Raw genomic sequence first — 27,749 nt, 5'->3', positions numbered from 1 at the left:
TGAGAAGGTAATTGTACCAACAGAAGGGACCATTGCCCTCCATCCTGTTAACCAGAGGAGAGCCACCTGAAGCAGTGACCAGAGCTCCAAGGCAACACCTACCACACACCTCGCAGGATTCACTGAAAGTGCAGACATTGCATTAAGCTACAGAGGCATAGCTCAAAAATAAAAGCCATCAGAGAGAAAAAGAAATTCTACAAATGCCTAAAAATAAATGCAGAAATTAAAGAAAAAAGAATAAGGAAGACACCATGACCCCACCCCAGCCCAAGGAATAGAACATTTTAATATTAGAATGTGAAGATGAAGAGACTGATAAAATGCCAGAAACAGTTCAAAAAATTAATCATAGGATTACTCAAAAGCAATCAGAAGCAAATCCACAAAAAAGAAAACTATATATGATATGAATGAAAAATGTTCCCATGACATTGAGATTTTAAAGAGAATCCAAAATGAAGGATTTGGAGTCAGCGCTGTGGCATAGTGGGTAAAGCCACTGCCTACAGTGCTGGCATCCCATATGGGCGCCGGTTCAAGTCCTGGCTGCTCCACTTCCGATCTGGCTCTCTGCTATGGCCTGGAAAGGCAGCAGAAAATGGCCCAAGTCCTTGGGTCCCTGCATCTGCATGGGAGACCTGGAAGAAGCTCCTGGATCCTGGCTTTGGATCGGTGCAGTTCTGGCTGTTGTGGTAATCTGGGGAGTGACCCAGCAGATGGAAGACCTCTCTCTCTCTGCCTCTCCTCTCTTTGTGTAACTCTGACTTTCAAATAAATAAATGAATCCTTAAAAAAAAAAGAAAAAAAGAAATGAAGAATTCAACAGATTAAATAAAAAACACAGTGGAAAGCCTTAACAACAGACTTGGTGAGGCAGAAGAAAGAATATCCAAGCTAAAAGACAAATCTCTGAAAATCAGTCAGACCTACACAGAAGACCAACTCCATACTAAGTAAAGAGTTCAACAATTTGCAAGAAAAACAAAACAAAAAACTGTTCCTCAACAGTCAAGACAAGGGCTGTTCAAAGTCACTGTATCTTGAAGTTCATTTCACTTTTTTTTAAATTTTATTTTTTATTTTTGACAGGCAGAGTAGACAGTGAGAGAGAGAGAGAGAGAGAGAGAGAGAGAGAGAGAGAGAAAGGTCTTCCTTTACCATTGGTTCACCCTCCAATGGCCGCTGCGGCTGGCGTGCTGCAGCCGGCGCGCTGCACTGATCCGAAGGCAGGAGCCAGGTGCTTCTCCTGGTCTCCAATGCAGGTGCAGGGCCCAAGCACTTGGGCCATCCTCCACTGCCTTCCCGGGCCACAGCAGAGAGCTGTACTGGAAGAGGAGCAACCGGGACAGAATCCGGCGCCCTGACGGGGACTAGAACCTGGTGTGCCGGTGCTGCAAGGTGGAGGATTAGCCTATTGAGCCGTGGCGCCAGCCTTTTTTTTTTTTTTTTTTTTTAAGAAACTTAATTAACTTTTAAGACGCACCCAAGAATGATACGTCTTTTGGGAGCACTTAGACATAACTATAATACAACTCTGAGGACAGAGGTCCTTCATGGAAAGTTAGTACACAGTGACTCCTGCTGTTAATTTAACAATTAACATTCTCATGTATGATGTCAGTGATCACCTGAGGCTCTTGACATGAGCTGCCTAAGCTATGGAAGGCTTTTAAGTCCACAAACTGCATCAGTATTTAGACAAGGCCATAAGTAAAGTGTAAGTTCTCTCCTTCCTTCAGATAAAAATACCTCCTTCTTTGATGACCACTTCTTCCCACTGGGGTCTCACTCTCCTTCCTTCAGAGAAAAATACCTCCTTCTTTGATGACCACTTCTTCCCACTGGGGTCTCACCCACCAAGGTCCTTCATGTAGTACATTTTTTGCCAGTGTCTTGGCTTTCCACCAACATACAGGTCTCAGGAGTTCCTGAAGGTGTGGAAAGAGAGGACGGACTACAAAACCTATTTGTTGAAATAATTACAGAAAAATTCCTTAATTTGGAGAAAGAAAAGGATGTCTAAGTACAGGAAACACACAGAACTCCTAATAGACACAACCAGAAAAGATCTTTACCACATTACTTTGTAGTCAAACGTTCCACAGTAAAGCATAATGAAAACACCTAAAATGTACATGAGAGAAATGCCAGATTACTTTCAGAGGATCTCCAATTAGACTAAAAGCTGACTGACTTCTCATCAGAAACCCTATAGGATAGAAGAAAATGACAAGATATAGTCTAAGTCTTAAGAGAAAAAGACTGTCAACCCAGCAAAGCTTTCATTTATGAATGAAGGTGAAATAAAGACTTTCCATAACAAACAGAAACTGAAAGGATTTGTCGCCACTCATCCAACCTTATAAAAGATACTAAAGGATGTGCTACACACAGAAAAAAAAAAAGCCATTAACATGAAAGAGTGTAAAGGCAAAAAATCCCCCAGTAAAAGTATAAAAGAAATCCAAATAAACAATAGGAATATTCTTGGAAAAATGGTAGGGCCAAGTCATTACTTATCAATAGTCCCCTTGAATGTAAATGGCCTCAACTCTTCAGTTAAAAGATAGAGACTGCTGGAATAGCTTAAAAAACAAAACTCTTCTATTTGCTGCCTACAAGAAACATATCTCCCCAACAAAGAAAAATATAGACTGAAAATGAAAGGATGGAAAAAGATATGCCATGCTAATGGAAACAAAAAAAGGCAGCTGTAGCCATTCTAATATCAGACAAAATAGACTTTAACACAAAAACTGTTAAAAGGGACAAAGAAATGCACTATGTAATGATTAAGGGATCAATTCAAGAGGAAGACGTAACTATTATAAATGTATATGTACCCAACTACAGGACACCTTACTATTTAAAATAACTGTCAACAGATCTAAAGGGATACATAGACTACAATACAATAGTAATGGGGGACTTCAACACCCCACTTTCACCAATGGATAGATCAACTAGACAGAAAATCAACAAAGAAACAAGAGTTAATCTTAATTGAAACTATAGACCATAAGGACCTAAGCAATATTTACAGAACTTTTCACCCCACAGTTGCAGAACACACATTCTTCTCATCAGCACATGGAACTTTCTCTAGGATAGACCATAAACTAGGCCATAAAGCAAGTTTCAGCAAATTAAAAAAAATCAAAATTATATCATGTATTTTCTCTGATCACAATGGACTGAAGCTGGAAATCAACAACTCCAGAATCTCTAGAACATGTTCAAACACATGGAGATTGTACAACATGCTCCTGAATGAACAGTGGGTCATAGAAGAAATCAAAAGAGAAATAAAAAAATTTCCTAGAAATGAATAAAGACAATATATCATATCAAAACTTACGAGATACAGCAAAAGCAGTATTAAGAGGGAAGCTTAGAGCAATTGGTGCCTATATCAAGAAATTGGAAAGTCACCAAATAAATGAGCTATCAACACATCTCAAGGACCTAGAAGAACAACAACAAACCAAACCCCAAATTAACAGGGGAAAAGAAAATTAGAGAATAAAAATATTGAAACAAAAAATACAAGATAAATTAAATGAAGAGCTGTTTTTTGAAAAAATAAACAAAATTGACAACATTGGCCCAACTAACCAAAAAAAAAAAAAAAAAGAGAGAGAGAGAGAGAGAGAAGTCTCAAATCAATAAAATCAGAGATGAAAAAGGAAATGTAACAACAGATACCACATAAATAAAAAGAATCATTAGAAATTACTACAAAGAGCCATATACCAATAAATCGGAAAACCTAGAGAAATGAACAGATTCCTGGACACATAAAATCTACCAAAATTGAGTTACAAAGACATAGAACACCTAAATAGACCAATAACCAAGACAGAAATTGAATCAGTAATAAAGACCCTCCCAACAAAGAAAAGCCCAGGTTCTGATGGCTTCACTGCTGAATTCTACCAGACATATAAAGAACTAACTCCAATTCTCAAGCTATCCAAAACAATTGAAAGGGAAATCATCCTCCCAAACTCCTTCTATGAAGCCAGTATTACCTTAATTCCTAAACCAGAAAAAGAAACAACAGAAAAGGAAATTATAGACCAATTTCCCTGATGAACACAGACGCAAAAATTCTCAACAAAATACTAGCCAACTGAAACCAACAATACATCAGAAAGATCATTCACTTGGATCCAACTTGGATTTATGCCTGGTATACAGGGGTGGTTTAACATCTGAAAACCAATGAATGTGATAAATGACATTAACAAACAGAAGAACAAAAACCGTATGATTATCTCAATAGATGTTAAAAAAAAAAAACACCTCTTGATAAAATTCTGCATCCTTTTATGATGAAAACCTTAAGCAACTTGTGGATAGAAAGAACATTCTTCAACGTAATCCAGGCAATTTATGACAAACCCATGGCCAGTCTTAGTGAACAGGGAAAAATTGGAGACAATCCCACTACAGTCCAAAACCAGACAAGGATGCCCACTCTCACCACTGCTACTAAATATAATCCTGGAAGTTTTAGCCAGAGCAATTAGGCAAGAAAAAGAAACCAAAGGGATAACAAACTTGGAAGGAGGAAGTCAAACTATCCCTATTTTCAGATGACATGATTCAATACATAGGGGATCCAAAAGACTCCACCAAGACTATTGTAATTCACAAGAGTTTGGTAAAGTAGCAGGATATAAAATCAATATACAAAAATCAATAGCCTTTGAATACAAACAATGCCATAGTTGAGAAAGAACTTCTAAAATGACTCCCATTCACAATAGCTACAAAAAAATTTTAAATATCTTGGAATACATCTAACCAAGGATGTCAAAGATTGCTACAATGAAAATTACAAAACATTAAAGAAAAGAAGAAGACATAAAAAGGTGAAAAAAACTTCCATGTTCATGGATTGGAAGAATCAATATCATCAAAATGTTTATACTGCTGAAAGCAATTTATAGATTCATTGCAATCCCAATCAAAATACCAACAACATTCTTCTCAGATTTAGAAAAAATGATGCTAAAATTCATTTGGAAACACAAGAAATTGTGAATAGCTAAAATAATCTTAAACAACAAAAACAAAGTTGGAGGCATTACAATATCAGACTTCAAGACATACTACAGGGCAGATATAATCTAAACAGCCTCATATTGGCACAAAAACAGACATGTAGACCAATGGAACATTTTTGAAACTCAGAAATCAATCCACACTTCCACAATCAACTTATCTTTGACAAAGGAGCAAAAATCAATCCCTGAAGCAAAGACAGTCTCTTCAACAAATGGTGCAGGGAAAACTGGATCTCTGCACGCAGAAATATGAAACAAGACCCCTACCTTACACCTTACACAAAAATACACTAAAAATGGATCAGAGACATAAATTAAAGACCTGATACAATCAAATTATTAGAGAACATTGGAGAAACCCTGTAAGAGATTGGCATAGGGATAGAGTTCTTAGAAAAGACCCCAGAAACATAGGCAATGAAAGCTGAAATTGAAACATCAAACTGAGAAGATTGTACACTACAAAACAAACACTTAGCAAAGTGAAGAGGCATCCAACAGAAAGGGAGAAAATAGTTGTGAACTATACAGCTGATAAAGGATTAATATCCAGAATCTATAAAGAGCTCAAGAAATTCAACAACAATAGAACAAATAATCTAGTTAAGAAGTGGGCAAAGGACCTGAACAGAAATTTTTCATGAGAGGAAATTCAGATGGACAAGACACATGAAAAAGTGCTCAGGATCATTAGTTATCAGGGAAATGCAAATCAAAACCACAAAAAGGTTTCACTGCACCCCAGTTAGAATGGTTCTCATACAGAAATCAACAAGCAACAAAAGTTGGTTAGGATGTGGGGAAAAGGGTACCCTAATCCACTGTTGGTGGGAATGTAAACTGGTGTAGCCACTGTGGAAGACAGTATGGACATACCTCAGAAAGCTGAATACGGACCTATCATAACCTAGCCATCCCACTCCTGTGAATTTACCCAAAATAAATGAAATCAGCATATGAAAGTGATCTGTACCCTCATGTTTACTGCAGCTTAATTTACAATAATTAAGATATGGAATCAACCCAGATGTCCATCAGCTAAAGACTGGATAAAGAAATTATGGTATACATACACTATGGAATACTACACAGTGTTTAAAAAAATGAAATCTTGTCATTTCCAACAAACTGGATGCAACTGGAAACAATGGTGAAATACTTAGTGAAATAAACGAGTCACAAAAAGAAAAAATACCATACGGTCTCTCTGATCTGCGGTAATTAATAGAGTACCTAAAAGGTAATACATAGGAGTGAAACTGACACTTTGAGATGGGATGATTTTGAACAGCCCTTGTTTTGAATGTTGAGGAACAAATTTTTTTGTTTGTTTGTTTTTGTTCTTTTTTCTTCATACATAGAAAGGTAAACTTTCTACTTCATGTAGGGTTAATATTATGAGTATAAAATTAACTGAAAATAGATTTTTGTGAAAAGTAAGAATGGGAAAGGGAGGAGGAATAAGGGTGGGAGTTTGGATGGGAAGAATCACCATGTTCCCAAATTTGTATATATGAAATGCATGAAGTTTCTATTCCTTATATATAAAAAAAGCAAAGCTCACCATTTTATTTGGAATAAGTTTTGCTTGAGAACCAAATGGTCATTTAAATGAGAAAGGAGATAGGTATAAAATGACAGGCAAGGAAGTGGCAAAACAACTACAATCTTTCGTTCTACTGTCTTTTGCAGTATAATAAATAAAATGAGTTAGCCAAAAGAAAAAGATCTCCATCTCGCTTTCAAACACATAAAAACAAATAAAAATATTAAAAATACTAGAGACTGAGTTATTCTCCTAAGTGGAATATTTTGCTTTCAATATTCTCATTAAAAACCTAAACTTTGAAGTGTGTATTTTTATAATATAAAAATTATATTCTAAAAGTCTTCTTTTCCTTCCCATCAAAAAGCCATCTCTTTTTCAAGAAAAGTAAATTGCAATGTCAAAACAGGAAGAACGAGGGCTAACTTCTTTCACATAAATCTCATGGAGTAGTATCAACTGAGGTAGGAAGTCATACAGCTGCCAAAAAGCAAGAGTAATAGGTTTTTTTTGGGTATACATATTAATAATAAATCAAATGCTAGTTCAAAGCAACTTCAAATGATTTAAGGAATTTGTCAGACAAATGAATTTGAAAACTCTTAATTTATTGCTTCTTTAGTTGACAGTCTTATTAGTAACTACTAGCTACAAAGATGCATTAATTGTAGGCACCTAACCAAGATCTACTTTGAGCCTGCCTATGTAAGGTTTAAGGGTAAGTAAAAAATTAAAGAGTGAGTCTGTAATCCAGGTCACAGGGGCATTTTGCTTGGACCATACAGGATTATATTTTAATATGTGAGCAAGTGCTTTTTTAAAATCACAGTTAAGACATCCAGATTTTGAGTTCCAAAAAAAAGGAAAAGATTTGGCAGCCATAGGCACACACTGTCACATGTCTATAATCTGTTGAAGTTGCAAGTCAGCAGCCATTAGAGGGGCACGGTGGCCAGTCCACAGCCCCCACCAGCTGACCTCATTACTATTATTTACCTTCCCTAGTCCTGTAGACATGTGAATCTGTGGTCTCTACTCTAGAGGAACTGGACAAAGTTCAGGAATTAAGTTGGGGGAAAGACTGAAGAAAAAAAAAAAAAAAGACACAACCTGCATCACTTGGGAAACATTTCAATGAACTAGACAACAAAACACAGTGTTTTTCAATGTAGTATGTTGCAAATGGAGGAATCTGGAAAATAGCATGCTGAGTGAAATAAGCCAGTCCCAAAGGGACAAATATCATATCTTCTCCCTGATCTGTGACAACTGAGCACCTAAAAGGAAACCTGCAGAAGTGAAACTGACACTATGAGAAGCAATGATTTGCTCAGCCCTTGTCAAGATTGTCAAGGAACAGCTTACTATTTAATTCTTTTTAGTATTTTATTTTTCTGCTTAACACCATTGGTTGAACTCTTTAATTAACACAGAATTATTCTTAGGTGTTTAAATCCAACTGAAAAGAGTGGGAGGGGCTGTGGCTCACTTGGTTAATCTTCCGCCTGTGGTGCCGGCATCCCATATTGGCTCCAGGTTCTAGTCCTGGTTGCTCCTCTTCCACTCCAGCTTTCTGCTGTGGCCCAGGAGGGCAGTGGAGGATGGCCCAAGTGCTTGTGCCCCTGTACCCGCATGGGAGACCAGGAGGAGGCACCTGGCTCCTGGCTTTGGACTGGTGTAGCTCTGGCCATAGCAGCCATTTGGGGGGGAGGGGGGTGAACCAATGGAAGGAAGACCTTTCTCTCTCTCTCACTAACTCTGTCAAATAAATAAATAAATAAATACAATTAAAAAAAAATAAGAGTGGGAATAAGAGCAGGAGATGTTCAGCACACACTCCCTTGGACTTACCCCTAAGGGTAAAGCTAGAAACGTGCCATGGGACTCCAAATTGCATTAAGTTGGCAGGTACCAATGCTATTTTACTAGTTAAAATGATCAGTTTAAGTTCATAGCTAATCATAAAGATAGGATTAAGTGTCAAAGGGATCACATAAATAAGACCAGTGTCTGCTAATAATAATTGATAGAATTAAAAAGGAGAGAACAATCCAACATGGGAAGTGGGATAAACAGCTGACTCAGAATGACAAATCCCCTAAGCAGCATTCTGGCCTCAGAATCAGCCCTTAAGGCATTCAGATCTGGCTAAAAAGCCCAGGAGAGTTTCTCAGGAATGGAAAGCCAAGACACTGTGGGAAAAAATGACCTAAATGAAAGATCTCTGTGAGGGAGATCCCAGTGGAAAGAACAGGCCTTCAAAGAAGGAGCTACCTTTCTCTAAAGGGAGGAGAGAACTTCCACTTTGATTATGGCCCTGTCTAAAGTTTGTGAACTCAAGAGGCTTTCATAGCCTTGGCAGTTCATGACAAGAGCCTCAGGTGATTACTGACATCATAAATAAGAGTGTCAATTGTTAAATCAACAACAGGAGTCACTGTGCACTTGCTCCCTATGTAGGATCTCTGTCCTTCATGTGTTGTACTATGTGAATTAACGATAAAACTAGTCTTCAAATAATATTTTATACTTTGTGTGTCTGTGTGGGTGCAAACTGTTGAAATCTTTACTTAGTATCAAACTGATCTTCTGTATACAAAGATAATTAAAAATGAATCTTAATGAAGAATGGGATGGGAGAGAGAGTAGGTGATGGGATGGTTTGCGGGTGGGAGGGTGGTTATGGGGGGAAGAACCGCTATAATTCAAAAGTTGTACTTTAGAAATTTATATTTATTAAATAAAAGTTTTCTACTAAAAAAATCAATGTAGTATGTTGCAGTGCTTTCAGATACTAGGTATCAACTGGCTCATGACAGACACAAATCTAAAGGTGATGTAAATCCTTCAGCACAAACCTTGTCAAATGAAGCACTTTGGTATTCTGGCCCACGGTTAAATGCTACATGGATGTTTCCAGAGAACTCTTGTCTAAGATCAATTACAGAATAAACAGTTTATCCAGGAGAAAAAGAGGACACAGCTTTTTTGGTGTGTCTAATGTCTCAGCATGTTATTTCCAGTTTGGACTCTCCCCTTTCTCTGCAATAACTATGGCTTGAAGCAGTGTTTGGTGCAGTATTGGGAAGCCTGCATCCCACATCAGAGTGCCTTGGTTCGAGTAGCTGACTACCTACCACCCCTGTGGGAGTTTGGGACTGAATTCCCAGTTCCTGGCTTTGACCTGGCCTGGCCTTGGTTATTGTGGGTATCTGGGAACTGAACCACTGGACTTTCTTTTTTGCCTTTCAAATAAATAATAATAAATAAGTTTTAAAAAGTCTCCTATTGACATCTCATGCTTAAAAGTCAAAACATGATATTTGAACAGGGTCAGAATGAAAGACAGTCTTTTCTAATAGTGCATGCATTCTCTTCTCTTTGTTCTTGTAGCAATTAGCTTTCATTTTCTGATTGTTGTCTGCTAGGTGGCAAAATGGAAAATGCAAGGCTTCATTTCAACTATCACCTTCTTTCAGAAAGGAGATTTAAACATCTTCTGAGGTAACATCCAGGCCTACTTCCTAGCCTTCTCCTTCCGAGTTCCATTCACATTCTCCCTAATAAACAATGGGATTTCTTTGTGAGCCAGCTATTTTGTTGTATTTTACAGAGAATGGGAGGCAAAGGAAAACTGCCAAAGATTCTGACCAAGGTCACAGTAGAAAAGACAAAATAAGGACTTGAGACTTCCTAAGACTTGGCCCAGGGTTTGGGAAGTAAGGAAATATTGACATTTCCAGTGTGCCAAAATTATCTGCGGCAGAATGCTATAACGGGTATCAATTTAAAAGGAGGAAGTAAGGGAAGCCAAAGCATACGTGTATTCTATGGGGAAAGAAAATAAAGTCCTGAGGTTTCTAAGGAGAGAGATGTGGGAAATGGGGTCCTACAGGTCCAGTGGGCACATGACAGAGTGCAAGAAAAGAGGGAAAGTGGTAGCAAGGGGCAAGAGAAAAAGGAATGGAGGATGAGAATGCAACATGAGGAGGGGAGGGGACCTAGAACAACTTTAGGGGAGTAGTCAGATCAAAGAAGACAACCACAGAAGCATGGAAAATTGACATGTGTACACCCAGGAAATGCTTCTTAGTATGAAGGTGCACATACATCAGATCTCCAAACAACGAAACCAGCATACAAAAGGTCCACAAAATGGAGGAGAAAATGCACATAGCTAAACATACTTCCTCTCCCCCTTACAGGAGAAAGGGTTCACACACAAGAGCAGAAACAGGTGTGTACAAAACAAGGTAGCCCAGCAGAAGGGTTAGGAGCAGCCAGATTACCTGACAAAGGGGTTAGAATCCAGATTGTGCCACTAGGGGGATGACCTTGGGTAAGTTACTTAACCTCACTATGCCAGATTTATCTCCAGTAAAATGGTAACAACACCACTGCTCACCTCTTGGAGTTATTAAGAGAGGAAATAAACAACACATTTAGAATAGCATCTTGCATACATCAAATGCTACAGAAGTTAAATAAGAGAAATAACATACATAAAAAGGGAATGTATAGAGAAGACTCACTCTGAAACAATCACAATACAAAAACAAAGGATATCTTTCTATATACATATAATGTTCTTGGAGAAAGAAGACTTCACAAAATCTAAGACATTGTAAACTTGAGATAAGCAAATGGTTAACCTATCACTGACCTACAGGGAAAGAGAAATCAGTGGTAAGATAACTGGAGAAAAGTGGACTCAGGCAGGAGTGTGAAACATTAACTACCTAAAAAGTCAAAAGACTGGTTTTCACTGCAGATTCTCAATGCTAGGAACAGAAGGCAGGCTCTGCTGTGGTACAGGGAGGGTGGTGAAGGTAGCAGTTGATAGGGTTAAAGAAAGTACGTTAAGACTGGTATCTGGTTGCTAATTTAAGAAAGACAGCCTTGCTTCCCTTATATTTCTAATTGCTTCACCTCAAAAAGTGGGGGGCAGGGGTTTCCAGTCCTAGCACTCCACTGCAAGTAACCCCTCTGGGGTTGTCAATGACTTCCCAATTTCTATAGCCAAGGGCTTCATCTCCATTTTGCTTGATAATTTTGCAGCATCTGAGACCAATGACAAGTCCTTCTTTTTGAAACTAGAATTTTCCTTTTCATGGCCACTACTACTGCCTTGGCTCAGGCCTTTGTCATGGTCTCTGGGTTCCTTAAATACTCCCCATGGTTCACTTTGCACAACAATGCACTTGGCTGTCTATTTTTATCTTTTACTTCTCTACTCCACCCATCATAATCTACTTTGAAGTTTTCACTGTTCCTTGAATACATTTTGTCTCATGACACTGTGTCTGGATCCCTCTTCTTTTTTTTAAATCAAGAAAAGCCATTTTCTCTCTCCAGACCCAAGAATATCTTCCTCAACTTCTTTAGCCAGAAAAGTTCTTTCTTTTGTGAGTGCCTACAGCAATATAATCAAACACTTCTTGTAAGGAAGGCAAGACTACAGCTGACCTGTTGAATTGTCTTGACTTTCCAGAAAACCTCAAGTATCTCAAAGGTAGAGCAAATTGTCCTTAAACTCTGATATCTAGCACAGCACCCTGTTGGCTCAATCAAACATAATCCTTTTCTATCACACTGGTGACAAAATCTTTAATTCTAACAAAATCAATGTTTAAGCATAAAGTAGGAAGTTTAATGAGAATGTTTTGCAAAGCATGTGGCACTACAGTTAACACTGGGGCAGAGGGGGCTGTTTCTCACCGCTGTATATCCTTATTCTTCCACAAGGAGGCAGACTGAGCCTTTGGCACTCTTTCAATGAAATTCACCAGCTCTTCCATGAGAAGTCTGCATTCAAAAGAAAGTGATAAATACACACACACACACAATCAGAAAAACAGCATGCTCAAACACTGTACAGGAGAAATGAAATTGCCTGCTTCCACCCCATCGCTCGCCATCTTCCTCTCTGATACACACAAACGTGAGCAATACTTTACGTGAACTTAAAAATAGCCTTCTCAATGAATTTTCACCTTAAAAATTCTGAACTGAAGGGATTTAATTCACCCTCAAAATCAGTTTGGATTCTCTTGACATTAAGTTTGTGCTTCTTATCTCAAACACTGAATTAATCATATTTTTAACTCTCAAATATCTCTGTCTTTAAGTTGTGTTATTTAAACTAACATGAGTTAAATGACTGAAGTATCTGATTGTGGTGGTGACAGGAGTAGGACTGTTGTTTTTTAAGTGACACTACTAAACAGACATACTAAACTGACAAAAGAAGTTTTCTTGATGTGTGTTTTAGAAATTAGCAAAATTCTATATGGAAGAACACTCCAATGACTAATCCTAAAGCTTTAACTAAAGGCTCTGCTAAAGGATAGATCTCTTGGCTGCGCCGCAGCTCACTAGGCTAATTCTTCACCTGTGCCGCCGGCACACCAGGTTCTAGTCCCGGTCGGGGTACCGGATTCTGTCTGGATGGCCCAAGTGCTTGGGCCCTGCACCTGCATGGGAGACCAGGAGGAAGCACCTGGCTCTTGGCTTCGGGTCGGCGCAGCGCGCCGGCCGTAGCAGCCACTTGGGGGGTGAATTAATGGAAAAACGAAGACCTTTCTCTCTCTCTCTCTCACTCACTAACTCTGCCTGTCAAAAAAAAAAAAAAAAAAAAGGATAGATCTCTCTGAGACCATGAGATGGAATACCATGGTCCAGGGCATCTAAGAAATGCCACACTCAGTTGCGTCAAGGGAACACTTGCTCTCTTGATGGCTAGAGGTTGACCAAAAAGCTAGAAATTGATCTTCAACATCTTGAATGCCCTTTCTTAATGTAATGTAGATGATTCATATTGATTTAAATCTCCTCCAAATCAATATATAATAGTCCTCTTTATCTGAGAGGCATATGTTCTGAAACCCCAGGGGATGCTAGAAAAACTGTGGGTACTACTGAACTCATCATTTAATACCATTTCCATCTTAACTAAACACTTATCACACACTATGGCTGTAACTTTTACAGTTTGAGGTGTGACAGTAAAACTAGCATAAATTTCTTTTTCCTTCTTCACAATTTCACAGATAAATCTGTTCTTATCACGGACTTTAGCAACCTCAGCACAGAGTTTTCTTTCTTTAAGTTGAGAACTTCCACCTTTTCTGTTAAAGGAAGCATTTTGCAGCTTCTCTTTTGGCATATCTGAATCACAAGCATCACTACTCTCATATTTTGGAGCCATTCTTAAGTAAAGTAAGGGTTACTTGAGCACAAGTGCTGTGGTACGGATACAGTGGAGCTGGTAACTGAGAAAGCTACATTGTGACTCAAGAGCAGGTAGTGCATACAGCATGGATATGCTGGACAAAGGGATGATTAATGTCTCGGGTCAGATGGCATGAGATTGCATCATGCTACTCAGAATAGTGTACAATTTATTTTTATAATTTTCTACTTAATATTTTTGGACTATAATTGACCACAGGTAACTGAAAACAAAGAAAGCAAGACTGTGGATGGTAAGGGAGGGAAAATATGATCATATAGCTAATGGCAAGCATTTGAAAGCTGAAAACTTAATTCTACATCTATTTATATATGTAATACAAATACCATCTCATCCTTCTATCTTCCAGTATTAGTTATAGCATCCCATTCTAGCTACAACTAGTCTTGTGCATCCCATCTTAAGCTTCCATTTTTTAGATTACATTATAATATTTTCAGCTTTTTATCTCACTGAAACTGATTGCTTTTTAAAATTTCCTTATAATGGCTCTTCCTCAGATTCCTTGTGGTTTTCTGTATACATTACAACATGGTTTGACACAAAAACAAGAAAATACTGTTTCACTTCTAGTAATGCCATCTTGTTGGATATCTGTAGGATACCAGCATCAAACCTAACAGCTGAAATCAACTGCTAGATCCCATGTTTTGAGTCCTAATACTTTTATTTATTTATTTATTTTGACAGGTAGAGTTAGCCAGTGAGAGAGAGAGAGACAGAGAGAAAGGTCTTCCTTCTGTTGGTTCACCCCCCAAATGGCTGCTACGGCCGGAACTATGCCAATCCGAAGCAAGGAGCCAGGTGCCTCCTCCTAGTCTCCCATGTGGGTGCAGGGCCCAAGCACTTGGGCCATCCTCCACTGCCTTCCCAGGCCACAGCAGAGAGCTGGAGTGGAAGAGGAGCAACCGGGACTAGAATCCAGCACTCACATGGGATGCCAGCATCACAGGCGGAAGATTAACCAAGTGAGCCATGGTGCCGGCTCCAAGTCCTAATAGATTCAATTCCAATCACACTTAATGTATTTCAAAACACTGAATTAAGAAAATTGTTATCTGGGGTAATTTTCTTCACATAACTGAGGTTATGGTTATTTACAGTAACCACTTATAACAGGGGTGGTGAATGTCTGGTCCATGGTCTGACCCTGTCAAGGCAACCACAGGCAGGACTCAAAATTTAGTATTTATAGTTGGCTAATTTTTAATTTGATAATTTTGCATGGCCTATGAATGACATTAAAAACATCCAAATGGCCTTTGGCAGAAAAAAGATTCCCCACCTCTGACATAGATCATGAAGGCTTGGTAGGGTGCAAAGAAAGGGATGGCAGAGCCTTCTCAGAATCAAAGGAAGACTATGTAGTTTTTTCTTTTTAAAAATTTATTTATTTATTTGAAGGAGTTACAGAGAGGCAGAGGCAGAACAAACATGAGAGAGAGAGGGAGAGAGAAAGAGAGTCTTCTATCTGCTGGTTCACTCCCCAGATGGCTGCAACGGCTGGAGCTATGCTGATCTGAAGCCAGGAGCCAGGGGCTTCTTCCAGGTTTCTCATATGGGTGCAGGGGCCCAATGACTTTGGCCATCTACTGCTTTCCCAGGCCATAGCAGAGAGCTGGATCAGAAGTGGAGCAGCCGGAACTCAACCCGGCGCCCATATGGGATGCCAGCACTTCAGGCAGCAGCTTTACCTGCTACGCCACAGCGCCGCCCCTGGACTACATAGTTTTAAATTTAGCATGCTGAGTTTCACTGTCAATATCAACGCCAAGTTGAATGTTCAGCACAGCACTTAAGACACTGTTTGGGGCCGTGCTGTGGCTCACTTGGCTAATCCTCCGCCTGTGGCGCCGGTACCCCGCGTTCTAGTACTGGTTGGGGCGCCGGATTTATCCTGGTTGCTCCTATTCCAGTACAGCTCTCTGCTGTGGCCTGGGAAGGCAGGGGAGGATGGCCTAAGTGCTTGGGCCCTGCATCTGCATGGGAGACCAGGAGGAAGCACCTGGCTCCTGGCTTCGGATCAGCGCAGCGCACCGGCCGTAGCAGCCATTTGGGGGGTGAACCAACGAAAGGAAGACCTTTCTCTCTCTCTCTCTCTCTCACTAATTCTGCCTGTCAAAAAAAAAAAAAAAAAAAAAAAAGACACTGTTTGGGATGCCCACATCCCATGTCAGAGTGCCTGGGTTTGAGTCCTGGCTGCTTCTAATTCCAACTTCCTGATAATGTACACTTTGGGAGGCTGTAAGTGATAGTTTGAGTACTTGGGTTCCTGCTACCCATAAGGTAGACTGGGATTGAGTTATGAGCTCTTGGCTTTGACTTGGCCCAGCCCTGGCTGTTGTGGGCATTTGGAGAATGAAACAGTGGATTAGATATCTGATTTTGTCTCTCTCTGCCTTTAAAGTAAATTTTTTTAAAATGTGGAAACACCAGGTTATAGTGAGATAGAAGTAAGATGTTTGGGGGTTCTATTGTACAGTAGGGTGCACAGAGATGCGAATTTACTGTATACTTCTCTATAAAAATACTGGAAGATAGGATTTTTGGATATTTTTACTACAAAGAAATATTAAATGCTTTGAAGAATTAAAATATATTTACCTTGATTAGACAATACACAACATATACATTTCACAAAACATCCCATAAATATGTACAATTTTTAAGTCTGTTAAATTTCTTTCATGTGGAAAAAATAACTGGGGCCAGCGCAGTGGCACAGTAGGCTAAGCCTTTGCCTGTGGCGCTGGCATCCCATATGGGCATCAGTTCATGACCCGGCTGCTCTTCTTCCAATCCAGCTCTCTGAAACGGCCTGAGAAAGCAGTAGAAGATGGCCCAAGTCCTTGGGCCTTTGCACTGGCATGGGAGACCCAGAAGAAGCTCCTGGATCCTGGCTTCAGATTGGCTCAGCTCTGGCCATTGCAGCCATTTGGGCAGTGAACCAGCAGGAAAGGAAGACCTTTTTTCTCTCTGTCTCTCCCTTCTCTGTCTGTAACTCTACCTCTCAAGTAAATAAATAAAATCTTAAAAAAAAAAAAAAAAAAAAAAAAGATCAGGCAGATTGAGCAAAATAAACCTTAAAAAAAAAAGAAAAACAAATGGAAAAAATAAATAAAAGCACAGAAAATCTCTCTCCCTTTCCCAATGCAGAATCATTATTTTAAAAAATAGCAGGACAACGTAATCATCTAATTAATCATAGATCTTGTTTCTTTTCAAGCTGTTTCTATTTAGAGTCTGCAGTGAACCATAAAAAGGGGGAAGTTTTGAAAGCAAAGTAATATTCCTTTTTATTTCAATATGCTTTGTTGTTTTCCTCTGAAGTTCTTTGCCTGTGTCTTTGTGGCACCTTCCTAAATATTACCTCCCCTAAATAGTATCACCCACACAGGGGAGCTGTCTCTGAGAATACCTTTCAGTTTATGGGGGAAAAAAAACACACACAGTAAGACTACTAGCAGCATCAACCTCTTGGCGTTTTCAATGACTATTCCTTTATCTACATGAATACTTCTGTACTCCTGCCTATTCTTCAGGTTAGTAGCTCAGAAATAAAGAACAATGACTAATGAAATAATATTCTACTCCACAGTCACCACTGAAGGAGGAGCTCTGCAGCCACATCCCAGTGGGATAAGCACTCTTACCGGCCAATCTGAACAGTGGGCTCTGTGGCGTACACTGTGCCTGTGAATCCAGTGTGCTCAGTGATGTAGGGCAGCGCCATCATGCAGTGATAGTTAGAGATGAGAATCACATCTACCGTAGACAGGTCTATTAGCTCAGTCTGAAAAGAATGATACGAATCTGTTCAGGGCACATAGATCAACATGATGCGACTGAAAAATGATGGTGTCAGAATGCAGAGAAGTAGTTTTTGTACAACAGAATAATGATGCTGTTGCTGCAACCTTTCCGTCCTCTAGTTTTTAGATGTTTTTTAATACTAACCTTAAGTATCAGGACTGGATAGCTAACACAAAGGCAGCTAGTCTACCAGCACTGCTCTGTGTTTTACTGAAACAGTTCTTCCGAGTTAGACATGTAGGGGCAAATGACAACAGGACACCGTAGTGGCTGCCGCCTGGTGTATGAGACCAGATAACCTGAAGCAGAGTGAGCAGACTGCAAGCTCTGGAGGCCTAGAGAAGCAATGTACCACTGTTTCCGAGGAACTGAAAACAGGGCCGACAGCATGCAGAAGCCAGCTCCTCAAAAGTCAAACACACAGGCGCTGGTTTTCATTCTTTGAGCCAGCTTTTGACCATCACTGCTGGATAGAAAACAAACCAAAACAAGCCAAAACAAACAAACAAAAATACCAAAACACACATACACACAACAGCAGTGGCAGAGTCATATAAAGAAATTATACTCTCATCTAATTTTAATCTCAAATCTTCCCTTTCAGTCAATGTTAAGGCCAAGTGAAATGGAAAAAAACAGATTAGCTGGTGAGGGAAATACCTATCCAAGTTTAGTAAATTTTATGAAAGTGTAGTACAAGGGAATTTTTTCCCATAAATTTGTCCTATCTGTTAAGGCTCAACTCTCTTCTTCCTGATTTACTCAGATTAAGGAACCCACTCCAGCCTTGCCCGACCTCCCATAATTCTTTGACTGTTCCTCTTATGAGGGTTAGCACTCTGTATAACAGGCCCTCTGGGGAACCTTTTGTTCTCCATCTCTCCCATCTGAGGTAAACAGTATGTGTACAGGACAGGCCTGGGTCTGCAATGTCAAAGGAACACAGCTTTATAAGCAGGACGTCCTGTGGAGTGTGACACTGGTTCGGAGACATCCTATCAATTCACTGAACTCTCTCATGGAGGAGTTGACCCTGGGAAGCTGTGCAGTGTGCTAAGGAGAAGTATAGGCTAAGTCAAAGAAGTGTTTTGGCTACGATGGGTGGTTGAGCTAACATGTCCCCCACAGAGAGGAAGTAACAAAGATGTCTGTGACATAAGCAAATGCCATCTTGGCTGTGGGTATTTTCTGGTTGAATAACTTTACTCATGAAATAATAAAGCTGCCAAGGCAGCATCAGCTCTCAAGAACAGCATGTGAGTAGAGGTCATAAACTCCTCACTGCTAGGGCAATGGCATCTATGTGAATAACATGCCTAATGACAGTTAAGAGCCAGCTTCTACCACCCTTAACTCCATAGCATGCACCGTGCTCACAAGATAATATCCTTGTAATAAAGGACCATGTAACAATCTGCTTGTCCTACTCTCCAGAAACATTTTTAAACAAATAAGGAAAGTAAGAGTAATAGAGGGACAGATCCAGTTGGGGGGGGGGGGAGGAAATGACAGTTGAAACAACAACAAAGCTCAAAACATCACTTTGCCTCATGTGTATAGACACTGGGTGATACAATTTAAAATCTTTCTTTAAAAATCAGGCTGCAGGGGCTGGCACTGTGGTGCAATAGGTTAATTCTCCACCTGCAGTGCTATATGGGTGCCAGTTCTAGTCCCAGCTGCTCTGCTTCCCATTCAGCTCTCTGCTATGGCCTGGGAGGGCAGTAGAAGATGGCCCAAGTCCTTGGGCCCCTGTACCTGCATGGGAGACCCAGAAGAAGCTCCTGGCTCCTGGCTTTGGATCCACGCAGCTCCGGCTATTGTGGACATTTGGGGAGTGAACCAGCGGACGGAAGACCTTTCTCTCTGTCTCTACCTCTCACTGTCTGTAACTCTACCTCTTAAATTAAAAAAAATCAAGCTGCAGAGTCTAGACTTATGAGAAGTTTGAACAGAGGAGTTGGAAGAAAAAACATTTGTGTGTATGTATAAACAATGCTTACATACATGGTTTTCCTGAGAAATAAAGCTAACATCCAAACCACATTTATATATTCATATTTATAGATTGACTTACACATTTTCACTCAATGGAATCCAATAAAGATTATTTTAACTTGAAAACTTTGTGTAAAGACTTGCTACAGACTTTGAGTTGAGTCAAAATGACCATAATTTATTGTCTGTTTACTATACTGTGCTGTACCACATAAACAGTCTATGGCGTAACTTCAGGAAAACAAAAGACAGTTGTAGTAGATCACAAATTTCATGAGGACTGGTATTAGGCCTGCCTGGCTTACGTGCAAGTCAGCAAAGACTAGGCTGCAGTGAATGCCTCTCTGCTTATACTACTACCCTACTTTCTGACCATAAAATAGCCTGGTTCTGTTTTAAAACAGGGACTATTATTAATATATGCCATAAAATCTTGCTAGAAAACTCTTGCATGACTCCAGAACCCTAAATACATCAATAATCCTTTAGTGTAGGTGAACTGTGAAATGCTAATTTAGTAGAGTACTACGGAGCAAGTCAGAAAGTCATCAGCCATCAATTCTTAAATTCTACATGGCTGTCCATAAACTGAAGGTTGCAGCAGTCAGCACCATATATGGTAAACTGAAAATAAATGTAGCACCTGGGATCAGGAATCTTTAAATCTGATCAGATGAGGAACTGTTCTACAAATTCCAAAGAGATGAACGAGGATTACAAAAAGATTATAAAAGCAATGGGAGAGGGGCAGGCGCTGTAGCACAGCAGGTTGACGCCCTGGCCTGAAGCACCGGCATCCCATATGGGTGCCGGTTCTAGTCCCAGCTGCTCCTCTTCGGATCCGGCTCTCTGCTATGGCCTGGGAAGGCAGTAGAAGATGGCCCAAGTCCTTAGGCCCCTGCACCCACGTGGGAGACCTGGAAGAAGCTCCTGGTTCCTGGCTTTGGATTGGTGCAGCTCCAGCCATTGCGGCCATCTGGGGAGTGAACCAGTGGATGGAAGACCTCTCTCTCTGTCTCTACCTCTCTCTGTAACTCTGCCTGCCAAATAAATAAAATAAAATCTTTAAAAAAAAAAAAAAAGAAAAAGCAATGGGAGAGAGCTCAGGATTCGTGGTAATTCTCCTTCACCTTTATTTTGACCACTATATCTCAAACTCTTCCTTTTCTGCAACTCAATTACCATATCCTTCTCTGTTTTTTTTTTTTTTTCCTCTCTTTTACTCTGGAACCCTCTCAAAGGGCACATAAACATATTTAAAGCAGAGCGATAGAAGTTTATCTACAGGATATCAAACAAAGTGTAGAAATGCAAAGACAAGGGGGAAGAGGGGCCAGTGCTGTGGCGCAACGGGGTTAAAGCCCTGGCCTGAAGCGCCGGCATGAGACCCGGAACTCCACTTTCCATCCAGCTCTCTGCTATGGCCTGGGAAAGTAGTGGAAGATAGCCCAAGTCCTTGGGCCCCTGCACCCGTGTGGGAGACCCAGAAGAAGCTCCTGGCTCCTGGCTTCGGATCGGCGCAGCTCCGGCGGTTGCGGCCAACTGGGGAGTAAACCAACGGAAGGAAGACCTCTCTCTCTCTCTCTCTCTCTCTCTGCCTCTCTTCTTTCTGTGTAACTCTGAATTTCAAATAAATAAATAAACCTTTAAAAAAATAAACTGCCACTTAGGATGTCCATATTCCATATCAAAGTGCCTAATCAGAGACTTGGTTACTCCACAGTTAGCTTCCAGCTTCCTGCTAGTGTACCTGGGAGGCAGCAGGTGAAGGGGGAAAAAAAAAAAGAGGAAGAGATGACAATGATGGCAGAAACTACACTCCAAGTTTTCTTTCATTTTTGGCTCTGAGTTGTGAAAGTATTTTCTACAGGCACTGTAATTCACTGAGCGCTGATTTCCATAGGAACCTTAGGTACCACCGGCTTTCCTATACTTCATATGTCTATTGAAAACCCCAGCTAGACTGCTCTGAGGATTATCCTTGACAGATTAGATTAGCTGCCTTTGTAACTAACAGAAAGTGATCTCAGTGAAACTGGCCCCAAATCCTAACAAGTCTCACTGTGATAATACATAAGCAACAGATACTCAATGACACAGCTCAGAACCCATGAATTTCAAGCAATATTCAATATGATATTTCAAATCAGCGTGAATTTTTACAGTTTACTCACATTGGCAGAATAATGGTAATTCGCAATTACCCAATGTAAGGAAGACTAGAAAAAGTATGGCTATTCTAAGCACAAAGGCATTATAATTACAAAACTCAAAGTATTGAGTTATTTCTTTACTTGCTCAAAATCAGACCCTAGAAGAAGTATTAGTAGGGATTACAGAAAGAACTAAAAATAGGAAGAGAGTGAATTAAATGATTTATAGACAATAAACAGTGCACCTAAATAGTCATATTTTAGCTGCACAACAATGTGGCTGGAATAACAGATTAATTTAAATTTGAAAAGTGGAAGTTAAGCTCCTTAAAATTATTTCTTGACTTCATTTTGAGATTATACAAGACTTCATCTTGAGAGATTAATAGAGTATGCTTTGCTTTGTTTCTGCAATAAGATTCACTTTAATCTTACCTCTGGTAAACAGAATTCAGGCACAGAGTCCACAAACACATGACCTGAGCACTCCTTTAGCTCCTAAAACAAATTAAAAAGAAAAATACTAGGAAGATATATTCAATAGCTGTAACACCAAAGAAACAGAATCTTCAAGCCAAATTTTTCATGAAGAGTCATAGGCTGCTAGTGTTGAAGAGAAGCTGGGAGGTTATTCAGGCTAAGTGTTCCTTGCTTAGGTTCAGGTAGGTCAAGAATCTTACTAAGGGGAAAAATACTGTTTTGTAATAGATTCAAGCCTTGTATCCACATTTCTTGGTGCCTCTTCCAGAAAAGTATGCACGGACATAGACTACTTCCATAATCCATCATCCAGTGGTTTCCAAGTAAGTTATATGTAGGCCATACTAACAATAGAATTACCTGAGAACACTGAAAAAAACTAAAGATCCCCAGGCCCTACCTAAGGGAACAGAAACTGGGGACGGACTTGTTACAAATGCAAACTGGAGTTGATTCTGTTATGCAATCAAGTGAGGAGCCATGGACTTGGACAAATTATTTAGAACCTCTTTCTCTACCTGCTAAGAGTTGGGGAGGTAGGGGGAGAGGCAAGCTAAGAAGGAAGGATCAAGAGTAGGGGATAGGGATTAAACACCCACCACTACCACTATAATGAATGTAATGCTTATTTCTGGAGGACATACAATTAACATGAGATTATAATCCAAGTAAATTTATTAAAAAGAAAAAGTATATGTATAAAGAAATTGCATATAGTACAACTCCTTAGTCTATGACTTATCTAATGTGCCTATCTAAATTTGGACTCCTCCACAGACTGAACCCAAAAAAAGGGTTTGACAGCAAGCATTTTATGTGGGAGGTGCTAGGGAAAAAAAAAAACACACAAGAGAAGCGATGAGGAAGTGATAAGTGGAAAGAAAGGTGGCTGATGATGGACATGTTACTGAGCTAGTTACTACTTTGGGCACCTGAAACTTATTCCCATGGGGAAACTCTGAGACATGGTACAGAACATATACCTCAGAGTTATCCTACTGAGGAGCATGGGATCTAGAAAATCTACAGACCAACTACTGCAGTTTGTGCAACTTCAAGAAAAAATTCTCAGGCCAAGCCAGCTATATAGGTACTGGCAACTGGAACTGACATAGCACAGTGAAACAGAAAGGCCCAGAAGACATGAGTGAACCACAAATGGAGGCTATGAACATGCCTCCAGAAGGCCACTGGAACTGTTTCCTTCTCTCATGGATATTTTAAACTAAAGTCCACGGTGGATTTTTTGTAATATCAAAGTCAGAGCTACCGAAGATATTGTAGTACAACCAGTAAAAGGCAGAATTTGGTCAACAGTTTTCTTTGCTTTTTCCAGGAAGGGAAATATACTGTTATAATTTTGTTCTATTGTGTTTCAAGTAGTCATTGAACATGTATTTCTATATATTTCTATATGCATGTATCTATATTTATACAGGCAGAGTCTGAATGATTTTACTCTATCTAAAAAGAGCACATCAACTATATGTTATTTTCCCTTTGATTTTTTAGGTTTCATACAGAAGAGTCTCAACAGGATATTTCCTCCCCTCGCCTTCCACTGTACATTCTGGTTCCACTCCTTTTATGTGTATTGTTTAACCAGTTATAGGCTAAGCCAAAAAAAAAAAAAAAAAAAAAAAAAGAAACTGAAAATATTTCTTAATTACAATGTACCTGCCAGCTAAAAATAAGCCAAGTAAGTTTTCACATAAGAAGACTCCAACTCCCTTAGGATAAGGATAAATCTGATTAAAGACAAACCATGGGAAGTTTCAAAGCTTTCCCTAGTATTAAATAGGCTATGCAATCTCCTTCTTCATAATGCTACATGTCAGGACAGGTCATATGATAAAGTCTCCTCGGAGGCTCTTACCCTTTCCGGTGTACAGAAGCATATTTGGCATTCCAAACACTTACAATGTCACTGTATTTTATTCACCACTCCCTTCTAATGAAATACTCCCACATCCACATGCAAGTCATTTCACTCACAATGCACTGGTAATGGGATGCTTCTGAGCCTCTCTCAGGCAACATGATTTATAGCCAGCAGGAGACTCAGGCTGAAATCAGGTACACAGGTTCCTGAATGTCACATAATTTTTCAGTCAACTATAAACGAAATTTGGCTTTAGATTATGCATTTGGCTTGTAACGGAGGTTGGGGTGCAGTTACAGAAATTAATTCTGCAAAAAAGTGTACCTCATTAATAATATCTGTACAAGAAAACAATGTCTTATTCAGATTAATCATTTGGTTTTTCAATTGTGAAATAAAGAAGAAAGATTTGGAGGTCTAAGAAGTGGCTGGAGGAGCTTTATAGTTTTTAACCTTTCCATATCTCTGATTGAGAGGCAGAGATTCTTATCTGGCCATTCACTCCCCAATGGCGCAATGGCTGGAGCTTGGCTGAGGCTGAAGCTGGGAGCCAGGAACTCAATCCAAATCTTTCACATGGGTGGCAGCAATCCAACTACTTGAGTTATCACCACTGTCTCATAGGATGTACAGCAGTAAGAAGCTGGAGTCAAGATCAGAGCCAGGGATCAAAGCCAGGCACTCCAATGTGGGATGCAAACTTCCTAGATCAAATTCCTGCTTCTTTAAATATTTTAAGTTCGAAGTGTCACTAGATTATAATTTTAATATTTTTTATAGTCTTGACTGTCATTCAATAAGTTAACTGTCTAAAAATTGTTTTAGTGAAGGAATTATTGAAAAGATAACCTAACATCAAAACTTTAATTGCCTAGGAAAAAAATAATTTAAGGGATTTACTTCAGGCCTATTCAGTCAGTGATTAAAGCCATAACACAACTCCATATCCTAGATTCTTAGGACCATGCCTGTGTTTTTGCTTTTTCTTCACAACCTATAAGATTGTCCATTCTGGGCTATTAGGAAAGGTTGGAATAGGATCACAAATTAGTGTGGAAGGCCCTCTACCTGAAGTCACCCCCTGCTGTCCCTTGAAGAAACCTTTTCTGGGAAAATTAATATCCTGCTCCTCAGAATATTCTCCACACAGTGGCCAGAGACATCCATTTTGATGATGACACCATTTTTCCACAATCTTCTATGGCCTATCAACAACTAAAGACTCAAATGTTTTATAAGCCTTAGCTGAGCTGTGACAGAAGCAGTAGAAAAGCATATTTAGGGCAAGCATTTGGCTGAGCAGTAAAGACACCACATTGGAGTATTGGGGTTCAAGTTCCAGCTTTGCTCCCAGTTCCAGCTTTCAGATAGCGAGCATCCTGACAGATAGCAGAGGAAGGCTCATGTAGCTGGGTCCCGCCACCCATGTGGAAACTTAGATTGAGTTCCTGGCTCCTGAATTTGGCCCAGCCCATGCTCACCTGTTGTGGGCATTTGGACAGTAAACCAGCAAGTGGAAATTCTCTCCCTCTCTCTCAAATTAAAAAAAAAAAATGACAACAATAAAATAACTCTCATAATTGAGAATTTTAGAGTTTTCTTTGAAGAAATGTCTTATTCCTTCCAGACAATACACCCTCAAAATGAACTGGATGAAATTCTTTAATAAGTATCACATAGATTTTTGAACATGAGAACAATGGATCTGAACTGAACACTGAGACTCCCTGTAAGAGCATGAAACCAATAATTACCAAGTACAGAAGACTAGCATGGATCCTGGAGGGGTTTTAAGGGAGAACACATATGGGAAACAAACAAAAAGATAAGCCCATAAGTCACATTACTACAGGGTGGCACTGGCATGACAAGAAGGCTTTCTGCTGAGAATAGGTATTTTTCAGTTTTCTGTCTTGGACAATACCTTGTCTAAGAAAGCATTTCCATCCTTCAGGGACCAGCAAGGAAGATTAGACAGCCTGGGACTGAAAAACAAAAGATTAAATTACTCTAAACAGATTATAATCCTCAGTGATTTCATGATGACTGTATTGTTTCCATAAAGTTAAAAACAGTTTTAAATTGCTAGCAACAATACTCACCCAAAATACCAATCAAAAATATGAGAAACAGTCATGTTGTAACAAGTTTAAGAACTATGTGGTAATGGAATATTATAAGGTCAAATCATTTAGCACAAAACTGAAAAATTAAAAGAATGTTATGCAGAATAATAAAAAAGACAACTGAGACACTAGAGCCTTTCAGAGTTTCCTAATCAATGCCTCTAATTTATGTTTTTTTTTGTTTGTTTGTTTTTGTTTTTTTTTAAGTGTCTGAGAACAATCCTGAGAGGAGAGCATAATAGGTGACATGTAGAAGAGAAAATGATCTTTGGTTAGGACATACCTTCTAGGGGGCTCACTACCTACCAGTCAGAATTTACTTTGACTATGAAGACCCAAATTCTAGTAAAATCCATATTCTGTCCATATTCTGGATTCTCTGTTAACAAGTATAGTAGTAATTTGTCACCTGTGGCTTGAGTTTCCTACACTGGAAAAATAAAGATTGTTTTTTCAAGTATTCTAAAAAGATACCATATCTAAATGAATCTAAAATATTTTTAAATTATTTAGTATTTATTCAAGAGGCAGAGTTACAGTGAAAGGGAGAGAGAAAGAGAGAGAGAGAGGGAGGGAAGTCTCCCATCCTCTGGTTCACTCCTCAAATGGCTGCAATGGCTGGAGCTGGGCAGACCCGAAACCAGGAGCCAGGACCTTCTTCTGGGTCTCCCATGTGGGTGCAGGAGCCCAAGTACTTGGGCCATCTTCCACTGCTTTCCCAGGCCATTAACAGAGAGCTGGATTGGAAGTGGAGCAGCCAGAACTCAAACTGGTACCCATATGGGATGCTGGGGCCACAGCCTGAGGCTTAAGCTGCTACGTCATAATGCCAGCCCCTAAGTGAATAATTTCTAAACAAGGTTAATTCCATATATATGACACATTAAACAGACTTTTGCAAAAATCATTTACTTCTAGTTATCTCAGGATTTAACTGTGCACTAATTACTAGTTGACCAGAAGCATTACACCAGAAATTAAGAAAGCCAAAAATAGTATGTTGGTAAACTGAAAAACTTAAAGACCAGGAAGCTGAGTAAAGAAAAAGCACATCAAGTGTGTAAGTTTGATGGCAAAAAGATTTCAGTCTTTACCACAAAATTAAAGTCTGTGAAATAAAATTAAGGGCAAAGTAAAGGTATGGCATTAAAAAAAATACTATCACCAGAAATCAAGAAACTGTACAGTCCCTCACCCTCTGATCAAAGTAGATTCTGACTTTCTAATTAGGTGACAGTAAACAAAAGTCAAATAGAAACATAAATATTTGTCAGTCTTCTAAGAAAGGTTAAAAACCTGAATGAAATTTAGATGTATCTAATTTCTAGGGGGAAAAAGTAAGAAAGGGGAGTAGTTTTTGACATTAATCCTAAACGTTTAAAAAAGGTACAAGAATGTAAGTATAATAAACCTCCATATACTCT

The 27,749-nt window shown here is 39.4% G+C and overlaps 1 protein-coding gene across 1 annotated transcript in view; it reads right to left on the bottom strand.

The window, feature by feature from the left end:
* Positions 1-27,749, bottom strand: part of INTS9 (integrator complex subunit 9) — a 148,103-nt gene that overhangs the window by 65,037 nt on the left and 55,317 nt on the right. Inside the window, exons 3-6 of the mRNA XM_008249049.5 lie at positions 26,124-26,184; positions 22,273-22,335; positions 17,527-17,666; positions 12,340-12,426 (exon numbers count right to left, since the gene is read on the bottom strand). Of these exons, the coding sequence (XP_008247271.1) occupies positions 12,340-12,426; positions 17,527-17,666; positions 22,273-22,335; positions 26,124-26,184 (351 nt within the window). The remainder of the gene's footprint in view (positions 1-12,339; positions 12,427-17,526; positions 17,667-22,272; positions 22,336-26,123; positions 26,185-27,749) is intronic.

This window comes from Oryctolagus cuniculus, chromosome 2 (genome assembly GCF_051225735.1).
Source record: "Oryctolagus cuniculus isolate XC-2025 breed Fujian yellow rabbit chromosome 2, ASM5122573v1, whole genome shotgun sequence".
NCBI classification, from domain to species: Eukaryota; Metazoa; Chordata; class Mammalia; order Lagomorpha; family Leporidae; genus Oryctolagus; species Oryctolagus cuniculus.
This window is presented reverse-complemented; position numbering and strand designations above follow the sequence as displayed.